Source organism: Mixophyes fleayi, chromosome 2 (genome assembly GCF_038048845.1).
Source record: "Mixophyes fleayi isolate aMixFle1 chromosome 2, aMixFle1.hap1, whole genome shotgun sequence".
In the NCBI taxonomy this organism is placed as follows: Eukaryota; Metazoa; Chordata; class Amphibia; order Anura; family Limnodynastidae; genus Mixophyes; species Mixophyes fleayi.
Window position 1 is genome coordinate 128,489,527 of NC_134403.1, and position 22,278 is coordinate 128,511,804.

The following is a 22,278-nucleotide window of genomic DNA, read 5'->3' on the forward strand; positions in this document are numbered from 1 at the left end:
ACATTATACTATATACTGTAAAAATGCATCTAAAATTAATTTTACACTATGAAAATCCCCAAAAGCTTTTCATTTCAAATTTCCATACCTGCACGTCTAAATTCCCACTTCAACCACTGATCTGTCCCATCGTCACACTGTTCCCCCCTTTATCACACTGTGCCCCTTCATCACACTATGCCCTCTTCATCGCACTGCTCCACATCGATCAAATGTCACCCTTCTTCACACTGGGCCCACTTCATAACATTGAGTCCCTTTCAATACACTGGCCCCTTTAGCACACTGCCATCCCTTATTACACTGTAGCCCCTTATCTCACTGTGCTCTCCTATCACACTGCTGCACCTTTTCACACTGTGCCTTTTTCTCATTCTGCCCTTCTATCACACTGGTGCCCATTTCTCACTGTGCCCCCTTTTCTCACTTGGCCCAAATATCACATTGTACCCCCTTTTTTCACTGGACTCTCCTATCACAGTGTAACCTATTTTCACAGTGTGCCCTTCTATCACACTACTGCCCCTTTTTACACTGTTTACACTTTTCACACTGTGCCCTGCTATCACACTGCTGTCCATTTCACACTGTGCCTCCTTTTCTCACTGGGCCCTCCTATCACACTGTGCCCACTTTTCACACTGCTAACACTTTTCACACTGTCCCTCTTCATCACACTGGGCCCACTTCATAACACTGTTTACCATCTTTTCTTCCGTCTTCTTTTCTGTCACGTGCTCCTTCCAGCGCAGCTCCTCACCAACTGCTTTGGGACGTGGTGGCAGTGTCAAGCCTGACAGTCAGTTAGGAGGAAGGAGGATGGAATGGGATAGTGCCTCTCCCATTGCATTGTGGCAGCAGTGTGCTGGGGGGGAGCGTCCCTGGATCCACCCACTGGCATTACTTCCTGACAAACTACTCATTGCCAGGACTGTGTACTAAATGAGGTAGTTCACTTTAAAGATGAGTTAAGTTTGAGCTGATTGCTACCATCATCAACTACCCATCACTAGCCCTGTACAATGAAAAACTGATTGTGGCTGTAACAATCTTGAAGCAGGGTTATAAATCAAGGGGTTGAAGGGCCCCATTGATTCATGGGCCCGTGTACAATGCACACCCTGCACCCATGGTGAATACACCACTGTTTAGAAGGCATTTATCAGTTTATAAAGTTACCAGTTCGATCACAGAACATGGTTCAAGATTTAATATATTATAGTAAATACTTTTTATACAACAATGTTATTTGTTTTTATTGATGATCGATTCAGAATGTAAGCAAATCACATTATACAAATAAGTACATATCTCCCAACTTTTACAGTTGGGGAATTGGGACAAATTTGTGCAGGGGCTCGCACACGAGCAGGGGTGTTTGCGCGTCACAGGGGTGTGTCCAGTGCTTCTAATAGACTGGACTGCCACTGAAATGTCTGTGTATGTGCTCATCCATACAAGCAGAACATGTAGACCAGGACCTGTGCTATGCATGCTCACCTTACCTAATAGCCACCAAATCGCTTCCCATCGCCTAACACCGTCCATTCATTGTCACACACAACTGTCTGGTGTGCACCACACTTGTTCACCACTGTTCTGCTATGCAAAGCAGCAATGAACTGGACAAACCTTCCAACCTGAATGGGACAAAATTGAGAAATATAAGTAACATGCAATTACATAAAACAAAAGGTAAAGATGGCCCTGCCCAAGTGAGTTACAATCTAAGTAGTGTGGGGAGCAATTGATACATAAAATTGTGGAATAACAATTGGAGTTGGTGGTGGGGAAAGTGTGTGTGACTACTGCCAGCTGGATGCATTATCAGCCACCAAAATAAAAACAGCCAATGGTGGCTGGCATGTCTCTGCTGCTGTATATATACATAAATTTGATGTGATTAACAGCTGAAAATAACAAAAATGCATCTTCAAAGTAAATTTAGTCCTGAACTGCCCCTTTAAATGTGCATGAAAACTATCTGACAATTGGCCTGATTCATTAAGTAAGTCAAAAAAAGTTTTCTCCTGGACAAAACCATGTTACAATGCAAGTAGTGCATATTAGTTTACTATTTTTCACATAAGTTAAATACTGCCTGTTTTTTCATGAAGCACACAATAGCTTTATTTTTACACTGAAATTCAAAGTTGATCTAGGACATGCCCTACCTGATCTGTAAATCTGTCCCTACATTTTAAATTTAGCTTCCCCTTCAATGCAACATGGTTTTGCCAAGGTTATTAATTTTTTTGCTTTACCTTCTTTAATGAATCAGGCCCAATATGATTTGCTTGCATACTTACATTTACATATTTATATATCCCAATACTTACCAACTGTCTCAATTTAAAGGCCATAAAAGGGGTGGGGCTTACAAAACCGGGAGGAGTTTCACTCCATAGTGGGCATTTCTGGGGATCAGGTGGGACTTATTTTGTCCCGATTCTGTGAGTCAGAATGTTGGGAGGTATGGTATATAGTTGCTTAGTAGGAGCTACAAAGTAATGTTTCAATTTGTAAAAGATACAGTAGTCATTGATATGTGATCCCAGTATCCATATCATTACTATACTTAAGCTGGGTACACACTACACTGTTTTCGTCCAATAATCGGCTCAAACTGCTGACATACGAACACTCGTTCAAAAGTCGGGTCAATGTGTGCTGTGACACGATGGTCGAAAGTCTGCCCAAGTGGACGATTCTCGCCTCATTTGGTTGGTCGTACCGTTTAATATTTTTGTTCTAATCTCGTTTCCGCTGTGCAGTGTGTATAAACTTCCGACAGATCCACGACAATCCTCCGATACTTCCTCGACCTGGGGGGCGTGTGTATGTTAATTTTTATGTCAATCCCAGTCCCACGTGGTGCAGATTCCGCACATCACTGTGTTTTGTATCAATGTATATTGCACCTGTCTGGCTGCAGAATATTACACTTGTGTAAAGCACGTGTTATTACACTTTGCGTCTATGTCGGCAATGTATTCATATTTACTCTTTATACACTTATACCTTTATAACCTATTAAAGTTATATTAACCTTTATTAACCTATAATTGTGAATTACACAGAATACACCACACAGTGTTCAAGCAACATTTTTATTGCAAGAAAAAGGTACAAAAATTGTAACACACGCAGGTGTCAGATATATCCGCATGAGAAGTGAGCACGCCCATACCAATCAGAGAGCTGAATACTGCAGAGTATTATTTTTAAATTATTTTTAAAGGTGCTACTGGTTTGTGGCAGAACAGGTCTTGATGTCGTTTCTATTCCCTTTGATTTCTTTATCTACGAAACAAGGAAATAAAAAATGTTTATCATTTAACTTCTATTTCTGTAATTTATATTCTACAACATAAATACTCTCATTTTCTCACCTTTCACACTGTTCGAGATCAGTTTATATTTATATTTTGGTCAAGCAAGAAAGAAAGAAAGTTTGTGTTAGGTGCACTGGCTTCTTTAATATTAAAATATAACTTTTATTCAAGGTTGGTTAAAATAAGCGAAATATAAAATCAATTAAAATCAATTGCTGTATGCACCAATTATCTTCTTTGTTAAATCTCGGACTTATGCTTTTGCAGATATAATAGTCAAAACACCTATCTATATTATTGAGCTCCGTTCCTAAGGTAGCTCTAGGTAGGTAATAAAGTGCTCTCTATACCGTGCTATATTAGTAATCTCATATGGTCTTATAAATAAACTCCATGTCAAGGAGATATAATAGCACTAACTATTAAGTACCAGGTGGTAGATAATTAGAATTGTATCTAGTATATTACTGCCTGCCTCAATGGTACCTCTACATGGATTCTGTATTTTACAGAGTCTTATACATAGTCATTGGATACCTGTATCATTAATATTGTTTATCCAGATATATATTGTATGTATGGTTTTATTCTAATCTGGATACTCTATAGTAATCTTTATAGCCTCCTCCATATAATATGGCAAAAGACACAAACAGGGAAAAATTGATCTTCCAAATAAAAAAGGACAAATGTGATCCCTAAAAAGAACAAACTAGATTCATCAGTACATTTAACAACAAATGGAAGGATATCAACTCCATAATACAAAAACATAGTCATATTTTAAAGTTAGACCAAGATCTAAATGAAATCATTGGAGATAAAATAGCTGTAAGCTGGAGAAGATCTAGGAATTTGAGAGACATACTGGTACACAGTCACTTTCAAGAAAAGCCACAACAAATAAGCATAACAAGTCAGATCAAAGGATTCTTTCCATGTGGAAAGTGTAAGGCGTGTAAATTTACTAAAAAAACTAAAGAATTCTATGATAAATACAACTACTGTCACAAAATTAATACTTTCATCAATTGTAACACAAAGGGCATGATTTATTGTTTAAAATGTACCTGTAATCTTATGTACATAGGAATGACAACCAGAATTTTGAAACAGAGAATTCTTGAACACATCGGCAACATTCGGAATGCCGAACAGGATATCAAAAAAATGAAAATACCAACAAGAGTAGCAAAACATTTTTTAAAGGTACACAAGAGTGATCCTAATGATCTAACAGCCTTTGGTATGGAAAAACTGGAATTGGGAACACGAGGAGGGAATATAAAACAAGAATTATTAAAAAAAGAAACTAAAATGATTTTTTTGATGGGGACAACACATCCAAAGGGTTTAAATGAGAATAATAATTACACAGTTTATCTTTAAGAATTCACATGATAATAACTCACAGAATAAATTAAAATGGTATATTTAGTAGTAAGAAAGGACTCACAAAAATAATGTTGAGTAAATTGATAGATAGAGAGTTTTAAAACACCGCTACCACAAATTCAGACAATATTGAATTGTCAATAAAGGAGATATTTTGGATAATTATATCTTTATTGGATACACACTATACACATACCAATACATAATAGGCACTTTATAATGAGCAAAAAAAAATTCTTCTCACTATTCACAATATATAATGGTGATTATTAATTATTACCTCATCCTCACGTTAGTTTTTCACATGTAAACTTTATTATTGTTAAATATAAAATTTCTTTCTCACTCCGAGCACAAACTATGGAAATAGGATTATATTTGAATATAAAAAGACTATTTACACATTTTATTTATATATCTCTTTCTTTTAAACAATAAATCACAAAAGGAATAATATCTTAGAAAATAGGGGATAATATACCATACCTAGTCAACACGTAAACCAAAATAGACACAAAAGAAACAGATATTGAGATTCTATAATATGAGAGAGTTATTATCGGAACTACAAAAATATACCCAATTAAATGTAAGTTCACTAACTAATTAAAACCTAGTACTTAATGAATGGTTTAAATAGAAAGTCATTCTTGGTAATCAGATTATCCAAATGTCACAAATATAGACATATTGAAAAATATTAGTCATTTAATGTATAAGATCATGATATTACACTCACAAAAAATTGAACAATACACTATTGTCACTATAAGAATATCTATTTATTAAAAAAAAAAAAATTGTTTCTACCAAACGGTACTAATCTTCCCATTCTATACCCAGAGGAATTAATTTATGTATAATACAATACTATCTCATATATTAATCATCTACTCTTTTTCTTAAATAATAAAGGTAATAATATTACAAATAACTCTGTGTCAAAACTATATACATGGATATACGCAATTATAATATGTAAAAATCGCAACCATGAGACTAGAGTTACACCCCAGAATACAATATACAATATAGTCATCGCCATATAGATTGCAATATTTATCATAGGATAATTAGACATAGAGTGGAAAATGTAACTATCCTTAAGTACTGCAGATACACAGCCAGACGGCATTCCCGTCACTCATTCAAAACCGAGTGCTGGATGATTGGCTGGGCCGCGATCATGTGACGCAAAGGGGTTGTCTTTAGAAGGTATTTAAGAAAAGTCAAATCAGTGTCTCGGCTTGCCTGAGAGAAAGCAGACACAAGCGAAACGCGTGTCGGCGTCCTCGCTGTCTGCACCATCATCTTATATAAACTGGCAGCTTTATTACCATCGTGATACTTCGATATACCCAGAATTAGTCGGAGATATCACTTAGGCAGATAGCAATACACCTGACATAGTTTATGGATCCTTTAGATAGTTATCCTGCTATAAGAATATATAGCCGACCTGTTCATAAATAGATCTATGTAAAATAGCGGATCAATAAGAGACTGAACTAACAGGAGGCTATAAAGATTACTATAGAGTATCCAGATTAGAATAAAACCATACATACAATATATATCTGGATAAACAATATTAATGATACAGGTATCCAATGACTATGTATAAAACTCTGTAAAATACAGATTCCATGTAGAGGTACCATTGAGGCAGGCAGTAATATACTAGATACAATTCTAATTATCTACCACCTGGTACTTAATAGTTAGTGCTATTATATCTCCTTGACATGGAGTTTATTTATAAGACCATATGAGATTACTAATATAGCACGGTATAGAGAGCACTTTATTACCTACATCAATATAGAGCTACCTAAGGAACGGAGCTCAATAATATAGATAGGTGTTTTGACTATTATATCTGCAAAAGCATAAGTCCGAGATTTAACAAAGAAGATAATTGGTGCATACAGCAATTGATTTTAATTGATTTTATATTTCGCTTATTTTAACCAACCTTGAATAAAAGTTATATTTTAATATTAAAGAAGCCAGTGCACCTAACACAAACTTTCTTTCTTTCTTGCTTGATATATATTATCAGTTTAGGTAGCACCCCATATATATAGAATGATTATAAAATCTAATTATGAGGTCATAATGGGTTTAAGCTTCTATGATTAGTGCGACAGCATTCCCTCTTTTCTCTATTTATATTTTGGTCCCTGTGGCGAAATCGCAATAGTAGCGGGCTTAACCTCCGAGCATTCTGGAAAACAGGCGCCATTTTGGTTATTATAACGGTACAGGTATGTGCCCAAAGCATTTACATGTCGACACATGTTCACTGAAATACCTTCGTATAGAACTTTAGTAAATTTTTCTTGTTCAATTTCTCCTTGTTTGCTAACATTAGTGGTATCAGTGGTATCTAAACAGGCCTCACCGTTAAATCTTCGTTCTGACGTAAAAAATTAGGTTATAAATTAGCATTTTGCATTGCTTTATGTGACACTACATCTACACTACAGGTACACTACATCTGCTACTGACCTTTTTTTAATGTCGTTGTCGTCCTGGTCCAGTACTTTGACCATCATCTCCACCGCTCTTGGGCTCATTGGATTTGCTTTTTGCTCTTCTTGAGTATCTCCATCCCCCACCTTAACTTTTCCAACATTTTTTGGCCCTTCCAGCACCATCTCTGACTCTATCTCCACCTCCGTCGCTGCAACCCCCACTGACACCTTCTCCTCACCCGCAACCCCCACTGTCACTTTCTCACTCGCCATCTTCTGACGCTCTTCGGCGCCAAACAGGTTCCTTTGTCATTTTATACACTCAGACATGGGCGTTTGTTTCTGCTGTGGACCAATCAGCGATGATGCACACTGAGAATGGAGCATTCCATTACATACGAAGGGGTTTTAGTATTAGGGAATATTCATTGCATTCCACTTTAGCAGTTAAATGTTTTTCTAAATGTAATGTATATTACTAAACTTCTATTTTATAGAAATTAAGGGAGTTAACTATAGCTAAAGCTCTGCCCCTTTATGCTAATGTCTTCGGTATCTCATACATTTCCCAGCAAATGTCGCTGCAGTGTGTACGTAATTTAAATCATTGTTCACGACAACTGGCTGTAATAAGTCGCTAACGGGACGTCCGCTCTTCCCTTTCTCGTCCTAAACAAGGCTAGTGTGTATGCAGTCCATGGACTGAGCGAAAGGACCATCGATCGTATGTAAAATTGCTCTGCATAAAAAGTTGGTCGAAAATTCTGTAGTGTGTACCCAGCTTTAGTGTGGCTGAAAAAGACATAAGAACAAAAGGTGTAACATTAAATGCTCACTTTTGATCAAGTGGTGGGAATTTTTTCCTGATCGTGGTTTGCAGTCAGATTAATTACCTGTTTTAATCACCCCAATAATGTTACTTACTAGTTACTGATAGAAATACAATTTATCGTAAGCAAGGCAGACAGATTATTATACCCCATTCATACTGCACCAAAATCCCGGGTTTTTGCCGGGACGAGCTCAAACGACCCGGGTCTTGGTGCAGTATGAATGGTATAAGTCCAAAAACCCAGGTCTTCAACCCGGGATTTATCGAGGGGTAATTCCCGGGTCGCCCGCACTATGAATGGTTCAACCCGGGTTGCACAAAAAACATGCTGATTGGCTGTCTGCCTGTCTCTGGAGGATGATGTCATCGTAGGAAGCCCGTGGAAAATTGTAGAAGCTTTTTAGGAGAGATGGTGGATGGTGTTCTCAAGCTAAAGCTGAAGCAGAAGCGTTTTTTTACTGAGAAAATTGCTTTAAATAGTATACAAAAACAGTGTTTATTTACAGCAGTTATGACACACTGGATGGAGGAAGAGGTGAGTGAGCTGCTGAATGTCAGAGGGGAGGAAGAAATTAGAAGGCAAGTGACTGGGACTGTGAAGGATGCCACAGTGTACTACAACATTGCCAAAATACTCACACAACGTGGCATAAAGAGGACACAGCAACAAGTCCTGAACAAATTGAAGTCCCTGAAGAAGCAGTACACTAAAGTCCATGACCACAACAGGCGCAAAAGTGGCACTGAAAGAATGGACTGGCCCTTTTATGACCAGTGCAATATGGTCTTTGGACATTCTCCTCTGACAAATCCAATTGCACTGTCATCTTCTAGCAATGTGGATGCGGCTATACCAACACCACCAGAGAGCACACAGACAAGCGAGACCGCAACGATAATAATAGAAGATTCTATTGAAGACACCCCAGAACTGGAGTGCTCTGCCACAACAGATGACACCAACATTTCTTGGGAGGAATTGAACAATTTACAGCCATTCCCTGCTGCGCAAGTCGTTAGAGACTTCGCAAGAAATGCAGCCAGAACCAGTGGCGGTGTCAAAGTCTATGCCATGTCCCAGTTTACGCTCCAACAGTAAGTATCTTTAATAATCTCACATAATAACCAACCATATATACATACATTTATATCTACATAATTGGTAAAAAAAAGAACTGTATAAACAAAAGTCCCAAAAACAGAGAACTATATCAACCGAAATGCAAGCCAAATACCAAAAAATATATCTACATAACTTTAAAAAAATTAAAAAATGTTTGAACATAACTGTAAAAAAAAAGAGAAGTATATCAACATAAATGCAAACCAAACACTAATGTTTCTACATAACTTTAAAAAGAGAACTATATCAACAAAAAGCCCAAAAGACAAATATAATACACTCCAAAGTATTAAAACATCTCTACGCATATGTTGCAGTGCAGAACTACTGGGCAAGAGGGCAGAGACCTCAAGCACATATCAGCTTACAACACTGCTTTTTTGTTCTGCCACATTATATATTCTAATGTATGTTTTACTGTGTTTTTTTTCTACGTACCAGTTTACAACATTCCAAAAAAACGCAAAAGGCCCAACAAAATGGACCAAGCAACTAAAACAATGACAACTGTCATGATGGATCAACTGCGGGAGATGGACAGCACCATGAGGGAACACGAGAATACACAACTGCAGCGTTTCATGGACAATGAGCGGGAACTGCAGGACTCTTTCCTTATGCAAATCATGAACATGCAGGAACGCGTGTTACGCGAAAATCGTGAGTGTATTATGGGATTCATGGACAGACTCCTCTCACGGGTACAGGCACCTCCTCCAAGTCCTTACTATTATGACGGACATTATCCTATGTACCAGCGGGGGCAACCCATGTTAGGCAACAATAACCCTCCAAACCCGGTACAGAATACACAACATGCTCAACCTATGGGTAACCCCAACATAGAATACCCACCGGGTTTTCCACTCCACCACCAGAAATGTCACAATATAGGCAATTGTAATAATCATGTTTTATGGTCAAATGTTTCACTGTTAATTGTTATCATGTATGTTACGTGTGATCTGGAATCACACCGTTGGCTTCTCATATATATAACGTGAAAAGCAAATTTGCACTTACTGTTTGGGCACATTTGTGTCTTCGGTTTACTACTTATGTATATATTTTATTTTTTTCTACATGCAAGTAAGCACTTTTATATTGTCATTTTATATTTTTTTGTGAAGAGACATATGAGGAAATATGTACAAAACAAAATACAATATGTGAAATAAACATATATTTTTTATTTTTACATTTGTGTGGTACATTCAAACAAGTGAGGTCAAATTGGCAGTGAGGGTGGTCCTAATAAGTTCAGCAGAGGTATTGGTGTGCTCTCCTTCAAAAGTACTGGAGTCCACTGACAGCACTGGCATTTCAGATTCCTGCACATTCCACTCAGGTAGAAATTGCTCTTTTTGAATTTCACAAATGTTATGTAAAATACAGCAAGCAGCAACCACGTGGGGCACAAGCTTGGTGTCAATGTCAATGCGCTTCAATAGACAGCGCCAACATCCTTTCAAGCGCCCAAAAGCATTTTCCACCACCATCCGAGCAGAGCTGAGGGTATGTGTAAACTGGATCTGTTCCTGAGACAGGTGATGTTGCTAAGTGAACCCCTTCATCAGCCAGCGCCTCAAAGGGTAAGCAGCATCCCCAATGATGTGTACCGGTATCTCCACACCATCAAGCGTAGATTTCTGTAAATAAAAACATGCAGTTTCACGTCACCATGTTTAAAATATTGGTCAAATAACGCAGTACACTTGGTACTATATGGTAAAAAAATGCATTTTGCAAGTGTTACATCTGTATATAAAAAGGGGCAGTAAATACATACAATACTGATAGCAAACAATAGTATATAAACTTCAATTACAAAAACATCATACAACATTACACCGATATTTACCTTTCTAGGGAACAGCCAGCCATCTTGTCTTTCCTCAGCAATTTGGTAAAGGTCCGAATTTGCTAGAACTCTGGCATCATGGGAACGTCCAGGCCACCCGATGAAAACATCTGTGAAACTGACATAAAAAAAACCCCATATATAAATATGTTTTACAATACGCATTACACATGGCACAGTCACATAAAAAAAAACAAAAAATGCTTACCAATAGTTGTGGTCAACCACAGCCTGCAGAATGATGGAATGCCAGCCTTTGCGGTTGTAGTAATCCGCATGGTTGTCTGTGGGGGCAATGATGGGGATGTGTGTCCCGTCTAGGGCTCCAGCACAATGTGGAAACCCACGCTTCAGGAATCCTGCAATTGTATCATCCAGGCGCTGACCTTGCGGTAAGGAGATGAAGCGATGATACAGGGCTTCCAGCAATGCCGTGGTGACTTCATGCACTAGAGTGCACACCGTGGATATCCCCACTCCAAACAAGCAGGAGATTGTCCGGTATTCTCCAGGGGTAGCATACCACCACAACACAATAGAAAGGCACCTACATGGTGGAATAGGTTTCCAAAAGTTAGTGGCCATCCTGGAAAGTGCTGGGGTAATAAGGTCCAGCACATAGTTAAATGTCCCACGTGACATTCTGAAGTGTTGCATCCACTGCTGTTCCTCAAACACTTCCACAGTAGACCAGAAAGCTTCTCCATGGCTACGCTTTCTGGCAGCACTGAATCTCAAAATTGAGGCGATGCTGGCCCTGAGAAACGCTCTCCTCCTGCGCATATACAGACACCGAGTTTTCTTCTGTTGTGCCATAAACTTCGCCTTCCTCCTCCTGAACTGGGACTGTGCAAGAGTGCACAGTGTCAGCAGCTGCAGCAAACTCTCATTTGCTGCATAAAACAGCAAAAAAATACTAGTAAACATGAACTCTGGGCTACACAAAAGTGAGTCGTCGGCCATGATGAAAAGTGGTAAACAATCACCACCCACTTTTGCATCATCTTTATGCGTCAACAAGCCAGTCACCTTTCAATGACATCACCGTTTTTCAGCCAATGAAAAGTGCTGTGGTGATGATTCCCACAAATTGCCAGGGCACAGACTTGTGCAGTATGAAGGGGGTCAACCCGGGAAATTCCCGGGTCCGAGGTGCAGTATGAATGGTGTTTCTGAGCTGGGACGCTCCGAGACCCTGCAAAAACCCGGGATATTGCAGGGGCGGCAGTATGAAAGTGGTATTAAGAACTCCACTCAGGGTAATATATTTTTCATTAACCCTCCCCCCATCCCAACTAGAAAATTGACAGGGATTCTGGACACACTAACATGCTGCAACAAAGCTGGAATTGATCCGAATGCTCAATCAAGAGACAGACAGATCATGTCTGATTTGGCAGCCCAAATTAGTGTAAAGAACCCAGCAACTTTCCTGTCAACTAAATTCTTAGGTCAAGTAGCAATACTGGCCCACATGTGGCCACCATTATTTTGATTTTTAAATCATAGTATGCTTTGGGAGACAGAGACTGATGGAAGATGCCATAATTTGGTATTAAGAAAGAATAATTTATTTTCATTCTAGTCATCAGATAAAAAAAAACACATTGTACATTAACAACAGGCGGTGGCAACAACAAATCCAATCTTTATTTAAGCATATTTTTTTAATGGTGACAGTTTTGCCAATTAAGTACATGCAAAATATTAAATGTGTCACAAACTGACAATAATTATTAATCTGAAATTTATGATGTTTACTTTTTTTTTTAAACATCCAACTATATTTTCATATACTACATATCACAATGTGTTCCTTAAAGAACACAGTGTAAAATAGATGACACCATTTTTAAATAAAATCTTTGCTAAGTGCAGTATATCTCTACTGAATTTTCCACGTGCAGAGAACCATTTAATATATACATATAACATACTACAATCCCTGCAGGATGCGTCAGTCCTACACGACTTTTTCTCACTCCTGTCCGTGCTGGCTCCAGGGTCCCTCACTACAACACATTTATTAGTGAGCAGCATCCACCCTGCGCTCAGCTCTCTCTTCCGCATCTGCTGCACGCATTGTACTCCAGTCCTGTGACGATAACCTGGCGGAACAAGCGACGTATCGGCTCACTGACCAATCCGTGCTCGGAGGCGTCGTTTCGCTTTCCGTCTTCCTTCTCCCTGTGAGGCTGCACTGCCCGGAAGGTGTCGTTGTTGGCATATTTGGACAGTCTGTTATCCAACGAGATCCCTCTTCCTTGTCATGATCATGGCTGCCGGCACCGAAGAACCTTTCCCCTTCCATGGACTGCTCCCCAAGAAAGAGACCGGAGCCGCTTCTTTTCTTTCTCGGTACCCGCACTATGATGGACGCGGGGTGCTCATTGCTGTACTGGATACTGGGGTAGACCCAGGGGCTCCGGGTATGCAGGTACATAAAACCTAACCCTCGGCCATTCGTATCAGGGTGACTATAAATGTGTGCACAAACCTCACGTAAAATACCACTGTGCCATATCCGGTACCACAATCTGTATCTATTGTGTATTGTACAGTATAGACGGGGCTAGTGTGCAGGTAACATAGCTGGGTGCCAGGTCATAGGAATGGATCTGAGAATGTGTGTGTGTGTTATACAGCATGACTTGGCACTGCCTGTTGCAGCTGGCAGCAGTTCCTTTCATTGTGTTCCCTGCTTCCGCTTTCACTTTACAGAACAGTCTTTCAGGTGAGGTACCCAGCATGCTGATACCCTTTATGTCTCACCCTAACACTCTGAGATTTTTGAATACATGTCGTTAAAAAGTAGAGTGACCTAAAACTAGAGTGACCTAAAACTAGGGATGTGCACCGGCCACTTTTGGTGTCTCGTGTTTTGTGTTTTGGGTTCGGATTTGTTTTGCAAAACACCTGACGAAAGGTTTTGGTTTGGATTTAAGGTTTTGGATTCGGATTTATTTGAAAAAAAAACATAAGTGCTAAAAACCAGTTTTGTTTTTTTTCACTCCTACGCTATTATTAACCTCAATAACATTCAATAACAATCATTTCCACTAATTTCCAGTCTATTCTGAACACCTCACAATATTGTTTTTAGGCCAAAAGGTTGCACCGAGGTAGCTTGAGCACATAATGCCAAAAAAGAGGTACAAGATGGAATTGTTCTGGGCCCTCCCACCCCTCACGAGATTCGATATGAGACTTGGACGACAGAGCCTCGTTTTCAATTTTTTGCCCGCCGGAAATATCCGAACAGTGCTCGGATCCCGTTCGGATCCGCACTGTTCGGGTGGGCTCGGATTAGCGGAATCCGAGCCCGCTCATCTCTACCTAAAACCTTGTTATAATAAGAAAATAAGCCTATTTTTCTGATAAACCTTTTAATTTTTTTTACTGTCTGTTCCTCTGGTTACTTTGCATGATATTTTGTGGTTGTTTGGACTGTGAGTGAAATATGAATGTCTGAAAAAGTATGGCATGGCCTTCGTACTGCCTCCTGTAAGTAATGAGCCATATGTATAGCCATACAACCATAGAAAATGCTGCACATTACCCTTCATTTAAAAAATGAAAAAAACTACCCCTTCACTCATCCCAAAAGCTCTCGCATGCCCCTCGCTTGTTCCAAAATTCCACCATATGCCACAAAATTCCCACACAACAGTGTTCTCCCTGGAAAATTTTGCCTGCCGAGTGGCATAAAAAGGCATATTCAATTGGCTGTGTTACTGTTAAATTATTACTGTTATTACGGTAGTTCTAATGCCGGATTTTTGCTCGCAAAGCCGGGTTAAAACTATTACCGTTATTACGGTAGTTTTAACCCCTATAAGAGGCAGCTGGGTGGGGGCATTTGAAAAATAATTATCTTTGCAGTAATACTGAAAAATGTTGGAGGTTATTGGCCACACCTGCCTGGGGTGTTCTCCCCAGCACCTATTTCCCGGGTGCTCAACTCGGCTGTTTTTGCTTGCCTCCTAACTCTTGGGAGTCCAACATAGTCCTATTATAATAGATTAACCCATTGTTTCTCCTATTAGAACAGACACAATGTGAGCATTACAGCCAGCAGTGAGTGTTAGACCTCTGACCTGTCCTGGCAGGTGTGGGCTACTTCTTAATGCCACCTTTCTGTCAAAAGAACACTGATGTTTATACATAAGTAAATAGGCACGCCATGCTCTTATACTCCCCAGCAGGTTTCCATGTTAGGAGGAAGAAGCTTCTCTAACAAAACAAGCAGATACTGATGGACTAGGCAGACATTGGTTTTTTCATACATGGGCAGGGACAGTAATGGCTTAGCTTTTGTTCCCTGTACCATATCCCATTGGGATACAGTCCTAAAGATGTGGGAGGAGTTGCACCTATTTCAGGTAGTTTGGGAAGGTAATACTTTACTTTGTAACAGAGCTGTAGTGGACTAGGTTAATACTGATCTATGTATTTTACCTTATGGTATTTCTCTAAAAAATTTAAATTTTTGTGTTGTGTGGCCCTTTAAAAGCCACCCCATCCTTTCCCCAATGATGTTTCCTTGAGTATGCAGTTTGTAAAGAGCTGTGAGGTAGACTGTCTTATGTTGTATACTGCTCCTTTCTTAGTAACTGGATGTCTGCCTTCTCACAATTACATAGTCACTTTTCTCTCATTGCTTCTAGTGGTAGAAGGGTATAAATAGTGTATAGCCTGCTAAGGGTTTTGAGATGTTGGTGCTGCAAACATTATTACATATTTCTTACATACACCACTATGTTTAAGATTACAACTGATTGGCACAAGTTGTATTTACTGAATGCTGAACAGAGGTTTAAGCATGAAATGAGACTGAGATATTTTGATTAGAAGATTTGAGTTGAGATTACCTGCAATGAAAATAACCGGGGATGAATAATTTCAGAGGTAGAAGATATGGGGTGTGGTGTGTGCTATGTTTTTATAAATAAATGATCTGGTATTTCACAAAACTGTTTCTTTTCCTCCTCACCTTAGCAAACATCAGATGGGAAGCCCAAGATTATTGACATTATAGATACGACTGGAAGCGGTGATGTAAACACCAGTACTGTACTCGAACCAAAAGAAGGAGTAATAATTGGCCTGTCTGGAAGGACTTTAAAGGTATGTGTTTGTTTGTTTTTTTTCTTTAGATGCCATAAGTATGCATATAGAATAGTTTTTTTTGTCTTAAGTCGCTGTTTATTACCTGTTTAATGCTTTAATTAAGAGGTAGTTTGTATCACAGGGACTAAACCTGTTTTTATTTATTTGTGATACATCTGGTTCACTGGGAGTAACTTTCACTTATTTGGTTTATTAGTGCAGTATGGCAGAAGAGACCGGATACAAGAATCCTTTACTTCACCCTTTGTATAACTACTAGAGTTTATCCTGGTGACTGCACAGTGTGAGGAAATTCTGTGCGCTTTTGCATTACAAACACACAGAGTTCAATTGTAACAATCAGGGGTCCAGAAATTGAACAAAATGTTTCCTACGCCAAAGGACCATGATGGCCACACGCTTGTAATCCTGTACTTTAATGGACATGTCATAAATGTCCATTCAGACATTAAGCAATGTCAAAATGGATGTTCATAAAGAACTTCATAGTAAGAGCTTAAGCATTTTTAAAATATTGGTCATATCGCTCACTTTTGTGTGATCAACATGGCATGGTATATGGGGTGTCACAATGGGGTCTATTTAAGAAACACTGCATAATGTGAAAGATGCTTTTCAATCCCTATCGCATAGATAAGGATTGAAAGATCTTTCATATTTATCAAAAAACATTCAGTGAAGAAGCCGTTCCGAAAAACGGCTGTTCCTGCGAAGTGTAACACTTACTTTTCACAGACTCTTCACTTGCGGTTCTTTTGAGATGTGGATTCCTGATTGCTTTAAATTCCTGTGCGCATGCGTCGACCGAAAAGCTCTGGCATGCGCACAGAGAAACCTCCCAAATTGTGTTAAATGAAGTGGATTCATGTGACAGGGAGGGATCACACGATCCTTCCAGACGTGCGCTGTCCAGCTCTGCAACTTTTCAATTATGTTAATGTACGCCAGCTTCAGGGTGAAAAAAAAACGGTTTGCTTTTATTGATAGCGTTATTGAGCACTCCCCATACACTGTTATGGGGAGTGCTCAGTAAAACAGAGAGATACAAAGCAGCAGATATCTATATCTGCTGCGATGCAATGATTGTAAATTACATTTTTGCGGTGATGTTTTCAGGGATTTAAGAGGGGGATATTGTTTGATAAATAGGCCCCAATGTGAGAAAAGACTTCACATAAATGGCTTTCAAATGAGAACAGTGTGGAAAGCAATTCGGCACTTTAGTCTTCATCTAAAAAAGAAGTGTCTCGGATAAGACAGCGCTAGCCTTCATAAATCATCAGAGGTACTAGAAGCAGAACCTTAATGGTGAAAGTAGCAAGGATCATGTCTTGGGCAGAGAAACATGTGAAGCCACTCTCCGTGTTGCATACAGCAGGCAAGCAGAAGGTAAAAGTGGATTCAGATTCATTCAGGAGGGTGGTCTCTACCGCAGGAAGGTTTCCAGCTACTGATTGGAAGATTCAGGCTTATGATGACGAGCAGAGGGGTAAAGGTACACAGGTTTTTCTCTTAGCGTAAAGCTCCAGAGATGGAATGAATAACCGTTCCATGAACATTTCACCAGGGTTCTGACTTCCCTTCGTTTCCACTCGTCACTTGCATTGTAAAATAGATCTGAAAAGAGAAAGCAGAGATAATATCAATCCATCTATTTTGGCTTTGACGTTCATGGTTCCTGGTAGTCGGGGGAGATAATCCATGAGCCGCCAGAGCCTCTACCTATTGCTTCCTTCAAGGATCGCCTGAGAGATGGATATGTAAAATGACTTTTAGGAAGCCCTTCCATTCTTCTGTCTATATATAAACAATGGCACTCCAAGTCAGAGCTAAAGCAGTTGACTTTCTACATTCTGCATACATCAATTGTGTAGGATGTTGCCTTAGAGTCGGCAACCCTAGTGGCTAGGTCTTTGGCTACTCTTGTGGACTGCTGTCTGCAAACAATACATCAAAAATCTGTCTACCGTTCTCCTTTTAAAGGGAGTCCCCCTTTGGATCAAAACTGGGCTTCAATGGGATGATCAGAGTCCTCTGACACTGTCACGAGCCGTGGCGGTACTCGCAGCCGCCGCGGCTCGCTTCCTGTCCTCCCTGGCGTCCCGGCCATCACCATGACGACCGGGACGTCCCTTCCTTTCAACTCCCGACCGTTGCCTGGGCAACGGCCGGACACTACTCCAGCGCGGCGTCCCGGCAGCCGGGTGCTCACGCGCATATTGTAACTATTAGATTCAGCCTGTGGGCTGAATTAGCAGGCATTAGCCTGCAGGTGTGTATGACAGGGCTAAGCCCTGATTGGTGTCTAGTGTAGCAGGCAATTAGCCTGTAAGTGTGCACTGTCCAGGGGCAAGCCCTGATTGGTCCATCTGGGTACTTAAGGCAGCGAGGTCTGCTGCCTCAATGCCGGTTATAGCTTCTGTTGCCAGTCTGCTGACCTGCTCTGTGCCTTGCTCCTGCTCGTTGAATATTCTGCGGATTACCCGTGTATGACCCTTTGCCTGGATTTGGACCTTGCCTGTGTATCTCGTGACCCTGACCTCTGGCGTGTTTACCGACCTTCCTGTCTGCTTGTGACCCTTGACCTCGGGCTGTTTATTGGAATTGCTATCTGCTGCCGACCCTTGACCTTTGCTTGGACTTCACTTTGCTTACCTGGGTTCTCCCCAGCCGGTACACACTTCACAACCCTCTGTCAGTCTGCAGCCCAGTCTGTCCCCACCACTAGGGGCTCCATTGAACACCTGACTGGCAGAGTAGATTCCGGGTTGTGTTGTACCGACTGGAGGGGTTCCTAACAGACACTTGGAAGTCCTCCTGTCTACTGACTGAGTTTGCTACTTTGCTTCTGCGATGGGAAATACATCTTCTCTTCCTTTTAAAAAGTTTTGATAAAACTACTTCATAGAGTCCAAAATTTATATGGAGTTCCTACCCTTCTCTGTGAATGTTGTATTCAATCCAGAAGTGGAAAAGGTTACAGGGAAAGATTTATTTTCTACTTACCAATGCTCTCAGACTGAGCTTTCTCTTCTTTTGTTCCTCAAGGAAAGATTGGAGTCTTTCAAAGGACAAATTCCTGCTCCCTTGTTAATGTCTGCAGAGGCGAAAACAAGTTTGGGCAGCGGACTGTACTGCTCCGAAATCCTCGGGCAGGCTGCCCTCCCACATATTTCTGTGGTGGGAGCCTGTTTTCTTCTCTTCCTGGATTTGGTTCCACCTCTGACACCTAGGCAAGAGGAATCATAAATTGGGTATATGTCATAGATCTCTTGAAGTCCCTATCCAAATGATTTCACCATCGGATTTCTTGGAGATGAAACAAAGCAAATTGCTTGTTGGCAAGCCATTCAGCCCTTGATCTTCACAGTGTTAGTCATTCCAATCCCGTCCATGAAGATCACAATCATTCCCTACCTGGATGTCTGCTGATTAAGGCTGGATTTTCCAGCTTGCTGCGGGCCCATGAACAAGACATGCCTGAGACCTTTATAATCTTCAACTACAACAAATTCAACTTGACACCTTCCCAGTGAATGATTTGCATGAGGCTGCTATTGGAATACTTTCTACTGTCGGGTGTTTTGCCAGGACAAGATCTTTTCCTTTACAGGTTCTAGTAAAGTATATGGTACATTGCAGGCTTAGGTCTATTAATTTTGCAAGTCATAAGGAAATAGTCTCGACCTTCACAGTTTGCATAGTTTCACTGAAGGGAGTTTCAAATTGAATTCTCATAGAAATGGAACAAGCCACACCATTATCTGATCAGCTAGTTCATTAGCTAGTCTCCAAAGGTTATTTAGTCACTCCTCTGATGACTGGATGGGTGATGACCCCAACAGGTTGCCTTTTCTTCATTTAGGATTGGACCGTTTTGACGACAAATGCCAGCCTTTCAGGGCTGGGGAGCAGTCATCCTTCAGTCCCATTTTTAGTGTAATTCATCATCAACATTTATTTATATAGCACCAGAAAATTCTGTAGCGATTTACAGTTTGGATTCCAGAGTACTGGAATTGAGTGGTGTTCAATGCTCTAGTCAGAAGATAACAGCTTTTGCAAGGAATGGCCCTGATGATCCAATCAGATAATGCTGTGCAATACCTCAATCATCAGGGATGCACCAAGAGCTCCCTTGTCATGAAAGAAACCAAAAGTATCATGCAATGGGTGCAGCAAAATGTTCCAGCTATTATGGTGCTATTTGTTCAATTTATGGAAAACTGGGGTGTAGATTTTCTCAGCAGGCATGCCCTACACCCCAATGAATAGTCCCTTAAAAAATATCCTGCATTCTGTGGTAGATACATTTGTCATTCTGAAAATAATTTTTATAGTGTGGGGGTTGTGTGTTTGTTTTTGTTTTTTTGTTTTTTTTTGTCTTGGTTTTTTTGTTTTGTTTTTCTGTTTGCCTCCCCCCTCCTCCCCCCCCCCCCCTTCACATGAACATTGACAGCCTATAATGTACAAGGGTTAATAAGATAGCTATGGATGTTTTCCTACTTTGTTAAATGTCATGAATTCTCTCTTCCTGCTTAGATCCCCTGAATGTGAAACTGGTGTAAATTATTTAGTTGGCGATTTCATAACAAGTAATTGACTTTGTATTTTTTCCTCAACTGTAGATTCCCACCAGCTGGACAAATCCATCTGGCACATATCACATTGGTATTAAGAATGGTTTTGACTTTTATCCAAAGGCTCTCAAAGAGCGACTGCAGGTAATGCTGATTTTCCTGATCAGAGATGCTTTTACTTACATAGCACTAACCAGGTACATTAAGAATTTATTTTAAAGGGACAGCTAATACCTGATATTTAAAAGCAATAAGCATGTGTTTTTTTTTTTCGTGAAAACATCTTTATTCCTGGGCATTATCTGGCATGGTTCTTGCTTTTGTGAATATTCTAACTTGCATCTTTTGTTGAATGCACAGAAATTGAACCATACTATGGAATGAGTTTTCAAATAGTTTGTTTTTTATTTTTCTTCTTTTTTCATTTATTTGGATGCTGATAAAAGTAATCCACAAAGTGAATTAGAGAAATTTGCATTGTGTTACAAAACCTGCATCTCAATATGCATATTTTGTATTGTAAACAGCCACTGTTGAAGCTACTGCTGTTCAAGCTCCACATCTTATAGGTGGAAAGTCATAATGCTTTTAAATCTCAAATATCACAGTAAGCACTTAAAGCACTCTGTGACATGATCTGCTTAAGTATAATGCATTTTTTGTTGAGCATTTGGGACAATTTTTCCAAAATTGTCTAATCTAATAACTTCTTGAGTAATTTGAAGTGTTCGTGTGACATCATTTCCAGTTATGTCACATGGTCTCTTTTCGCGCTTTCTCTATTCCAGCTCATGTCTGATTTGTATAGCTGGAGAAGTGCATTGCTTTTAAGTCTGAGAGCATATTATGAGCCCTTAAAATGCTGTGTGACCTGGTCTAGTTTAAAAAAAAAAGAAAAATGCCTCTGTGACACTGCTTTTAGATCAGGTTCCACCTGGTTATGCTAGCAAAAATGCATGTCAACTGCAAATACACCTTAACATGTGTTTTTATTATAAGCTTTATTGAACTATCTAGGCTTCCACAATGTGTTTATTGCAAATGGAATGCTACCACAGTGCTGCAAATGCTAGTAACGACTGTAGTAGGTTTGGTAACACTAGAAATGGTGACTTTTAGGGTTATACCAGTTGGCATGCATTTTTGTAGTGTTAACCATTAGTAAGATGCATGTAATTAATTCCAGTGGGTATGAGGTCTAGGTTGAATTGTTGTAATGTAGCACATGTGACTTTTTGTACTTGTTCTTGATAATTACTAGGGAAACCCGTCGGTAATACTGAAATGTAATGACTAATTAACGTGAAGGCCAATGCAGAGTTATAACTGAGGATGTTATGGGAATAATGAGAATGTAATTTGAGGGTATTTGTAATAAACAGATTATGCTAAGTATGGTGGAACAACCACATCTGGAAATGAAACCTTTCCATTGTGACAGCAGTCTAAAAAATGGCTGTTTAATCTGCTCTACCAAAAAGTGTAGGTCACCACAGTTCACGTATTACACGTCCATGGGACCCAAAGGGGCAGATTCAATTGACC

At 39.8% G+C, this 22,278-nt stretch overlaps 1 protein-coding gene across 2 annotated transcripts in view; it reads left to right on the top strand.

Moving 5' to 3' along the window:
- The first annotated feature begins 13,201 nt into the window (after nt 1-13,201).
- TPP2 (tripeptidyl peptidase 2) overlaps nt 13,202-22,278 on the top strand; it is an 80,065-nt gene continuing 70,988 nt past the window's right edge. For both annotated transcript variants that reach the window (XM_075199968.1, XM_075199969.1), the window contains exons 1-3: nt 13,202-13,460; nt 16,022-16,150; nt 20,782-20,877. In XM_075199968.1, coding sequence (XP_075056069.1) covers nt 13,293-13,460; nt 16,022-16,150; nt 20,782-20,877 — 393 coding nt within the window. In that variant the 5' untranslated portion in view covers nt 13,202-13,292. The remainder of the gene's footprint in view (nt 13,461-16,021; nt 16,151-20,781; nt 20,878-22,278) is intronic.